Here is a 3,869-nt window from a genome sequence, read left to right on the forward strand (position 1 = left end):
ACACACAGCGGGTTACACACACGCAATGGGTACACTCACGCAGCGGGTCACACACAGCAGGTCACACACAGCGGGTGACACACACACAGCAGGTCACACACACACAGCACAGGGACAGGGCAGGAATGTAACAAGCCCAGAGCAAGTGCTGGCTGGCTGTTCAGGATGGGAGCTGGAATCCGGAGGAATTGGTCTGACAAGGAGCAGGTTCTGGGGTCGAATCCCAGACCTGGCCCTGGGGTCCTGGGGCAAGGAACCTGGGCTATTCAGAACTAGCAATAATGACCCCACCTCATGAGCAGGGTGGGATCAGATTCTGTTCTGCGCTGGGTCAGGCCGAGTTGACCACACCATGGGGGTGATGTGCTGAATTTAGCTCCTTCACCCCTAAAGCTGGCTCCAGGAGGCTCACTGAACAGGTCAGAAAAAGGATTCAAGATGCTGGCTGTGGCCTCTTCTGGGGCCCAGGAGCCTCCCAGCAAGCACCAGGGCGGGCGTGGGTACCAGGGAGAAGCCCGAGACAGTGGTAACGACAGTCAACCTCCAGGGTGTGGAGCGATGTTGCACATTCACAAAACCAAACCCTGCTACGCGCATGGCAGAAAGGCAGGCGCCCCGAGCAGCAGGATGCACCCACACGACTGTGGAGCAGTCAGTACTTTAATTCAGGTCAGGCTCTGACACCTGGGGGCACAGGGCCCTGCCCGCCCCACCCTGAGGTGGAACCCCCAGCTGCTCCCTCCTGGGCACAGCATCGTTTACAAAAATAAATATGAAAAAAGCAGCAACTCTTTAGTGATCATGGAATTAATCTGACAGCAATTAAATGTGTTTAAGCATCTGGCATATCTCCTAAATTGCACCAAAGGAATTTGGAAGCACTTGGTTTGGTCTCAAAGGCAAAAGGAAAGGACAAGGAAGGGGCTCGGCCTCCCGCCGGGCCCCACCCCCTCACATTTCTGAGTCCGCATACATCCCATTGATTAAGTAGTCCACCTGGGTGTAGTCCTTCTTCTTATAGCTCTCATAGGCCTGCAGGGCAAACAAAACCAAGACTGTGATGAAAAGGGTCACCCCGAGTAACAGCACCACCAGGAGGATAGTTTTGTCCACCACGGCCTGGGTGAGGGGCGCAGTGGTGACCACCAGGTACTGGCCTTGGGTGCTGGGCTGGCACGAGTCCGTGGCTAGCATGTTAGGGCCCCCTGAGCTCCCGGGTGTTGGCCCAGTGGAATCAGTACCTGGCGTGACCTCAGTCGCCACCTGCTCCGGTGCCTGGGGTGTGCCTGGCCCAGCGGCCCTCTGGGTGTATGGTGTGGGGCTTGGCTGTGTCGTGGGGGACGTGGCCTCCACCTCAGGGATTGGGCTGGTGTGAGGCACTGGCACTGGGCTGGCAGTTGGCTCCTGGGCTTGTGCCTTGGTGGTGGTCACCACTGTGAGGGTGGGGGTGGGCTCTGGGGTTGTGTTAACCACAGGCTGGTCCACTGACACCTGGCTAATGGGACCTTGTGCTTGGGGACGCGTAGGGGCTGCAGGGCTTGCCGTGGTGTCACCAGGCATGTGCTTGGAAGGACTTCGCCGAGTGCTCATGGGGCTGCTCGTGTTTGTTGTGGTCGCCACAGTCTGAGCATGTGTGGCCAACGTGGCCGGGGTTGCTGTTCTTGGCACCGTGCTGCTATTTGGCATTTGTGCGAGGGCTGTGCTGAGAGATGGATGCCCAGTGGCGGTAGTGGATGGGGTCCACCCTGTGGATGTAGGCGTGGCGGGTGCGAGTGTCGTAGGAGCACTGGAGGCCGCAGTCGTGGGAGCACTGGAGGCTGCAGTCGTACTGGAGGCTGCAGTCGTGGGAGCATTGGAGGCCGCACCATCAGCTGCACCTCCTGAAGTTGCTGGTTCACTCACGTCTGTCCTGCTTGTGTCCTCTGTTGTGACTTCCGTAGAGTTGAGGTGGGCCGCCGAAGTCCCTTTGGTCAACGTGACAGGAGAAGTTGCTGCCATGGTTATATCCTCAGACGTTTTATTATGAACTGTTTCCACAGATGCATTCCTCTTGACTAATCCATTCCACATTTTGTTAGGGACAAAGTTGCCTTAAAGTCAGAAAAAGGAGAAAAAGAGAGACAATCATGTTCAATCCTGCTCAGGGAGATTGCTCAGGGATCGGCCTCCACCCAGCCCTGTGGGGCCCCCTCCTCAGCCCGGCCAGAGTCAGGGGAGGTGATGTGCAAACATGCTTCCTTCCCATCTCTCTTCCCACTGTTGCCATGCAGCTCATTGAAAAAGCCCTTGTCAATCTAATTTTAAAACTCCTTTGCCCTCTATGAACATCCCTGCCCACTGAAGCCTTCAGACTTTCACTATTTGATCCAGTTCCCAAAACATCAGAGTAAAAGTCTCACACAACAGGTGTGATTCACCATTAAAAGCCCACTGAACACACACCCAGGTTTACAAAGCAGATAAACTGCACAGATATTCACATCACGAAAGAACGCTTGGCTTTGTGAAAGCATTCGCTGCAGGAATTCTTCTGAATGGCACAGAGTGGGAACGCAGCGAAAGATCTGATGTATGAAGGAACCAACTCCCCAGTGAAGATTCAATTTAGAGATGACATCAAATCTTGCAGGCCAAGCAAGCAAACCTTTCAGGGCTCAGCTGCCTGGTCCTGCTGGGGGCTCTTTGCTCACAATGGCCCTGGAGAAGGAAGGTTGGCCTGACAACCCTTCCCTGTCCGGCACCTGGGAGGGCTGGGGTTCCTGATGCATTGGCCTGTGTTTGCAGACGCTGCTTTCCTGGGTTCAGCATGCTTTGTGGCCTCTGTGGGCCCATCCACCAGTCACACAGCTTTCTCACTTACGTGGATCATTGGATGCCGCATGGCTTTCCGATAAGGACAAGGAAAAAATCCAAATGAGCACAAGAGCTGTCCACATCTTGCGGGTGAGCTGGGAGCAAGGCTGTGCGATCCCTGAGGCTCCCAGCCAGCCAGCTCCTCAGGTTGCTAATGGTTCTCTCCTGCTTGGCCAAGGGATCTGTGGTCAAGAAAGCACGCTGGTCAGAAGGCGTCTGGCCAGCAACGCACAGCCTTGCCTGAGAGCATCTGCTGTGGAGGGCTCTGGCAGGGTCCAAGGTGCAGACTGAGCCAAGTGCTGAGACCAGGGCCTGGTGCCCAGAAAGACCTCAGCCATGGTGTAGTAACGATCTGCCCTGTGCTTTGCATCTGATCACTTCTTGACCCGATTTCACTATGAATCTCAACCTGAAAAAGTTCCCATTCTCCCATCCTAGAGTTCAGAGTTTAAAGGAGCAGGAGAGAGGACTAAGACTTGGCCGTGTTCATAGGGTGAAGGCCTTCAATTCACCAAGACTGGTCATCTTCCTCCTCAAGCTTCTCCCATGGTCTGCAGAGTACAAATCAAGCCTAACGCACCCCATGTGCACCCTGTGACAGGTGACTGTGCCTTTCACATGGGAGATACTACTTAGTCATCTATCCATCCATCCATTCACCCATCCACCTGCCTGCCCACCCACCCATCCATCCATCCACCCACTACTCTATCCATCTACTCATCTGTCCATCCATCCACCCATCCATCCATCCATCCATCCATCCATCCACCCACCCACCCACTCATCCATTCATCCATCCACCCACTCATCCATCCATCCACCCACTCATCCATCCATCCATCCACTATTCTATCCATCTACTCATCTGTCCATCCATAAGTCCATCCATCCATCCCCCTATGCATCTGTCCATCTACCCACTCATCCATCCACCCACCCACCCACTATTATATCCATCTACTCATCTGTCCATCCATTCATCCATCCACCCACCCACTCATCCACCCACCCAT

At 54.8% G+C, this 3,869-nt stretch overlaps 1 protein-coding gene across 5 annotated transcripts in view; it reads right to left on the reverse strand.

Annotated features, from left to right (window-relative positions):
• Window positions 1-646: 646 nt before the first annotated feature.
• Window positions 647-3,869, reverse strand: part of LOC105544490 (chromosome unknown open reading frame, human C11orf24) — an 11,710-nt gene continuing 8,487 nt past the window's right edge. For 3 of the 5 annotated variants that reach the window (XM_011987052.1, XM_011987054.1, XM_011987053.1), the window contains exons 3-4: window positions 2,861-3,035; window positions 647-2,090 (exon numbers count right to left, since the gene is read on the reverse strand). In XM_011987052.1, coding sequence (XP_011842442.1) covers window positions 952-2,090; window positions 2,861-2,936 — 1,215 coding nt within the window. In that variant the 5' untranslated portion in view covers window positions 2,937-3,035 and the 3' untranslated portion in view covers window positions 647-951. Of the gene's footprint in view, window positions 2,091-2,741; window positions 3,036-3,869 lie in introns of all 5 variants that reach the window. The other 2 variants (XM_011987055.1, XM_011987051.1) reach the window with 2 other exon arrangements.

The sequence above is a fragment of the Mandrillus leucophaeus genome, unplaced genomic scaffold, assembly GCF_000951045.1.
Source record: "Mandrillus leucophaeus isolate KB7577 unplaced genomic scaffold, Mleu.le_1.0 Scaffold30, whole genome shotgun sequence".
NCBI classification, from domain to species: domain Eukaryota; kingdom Metazoa; phylum Chordata; class Mammalia; order Primates; family Cercopithecidae; genus Mandrillus; species Mandrillus leucophaeus.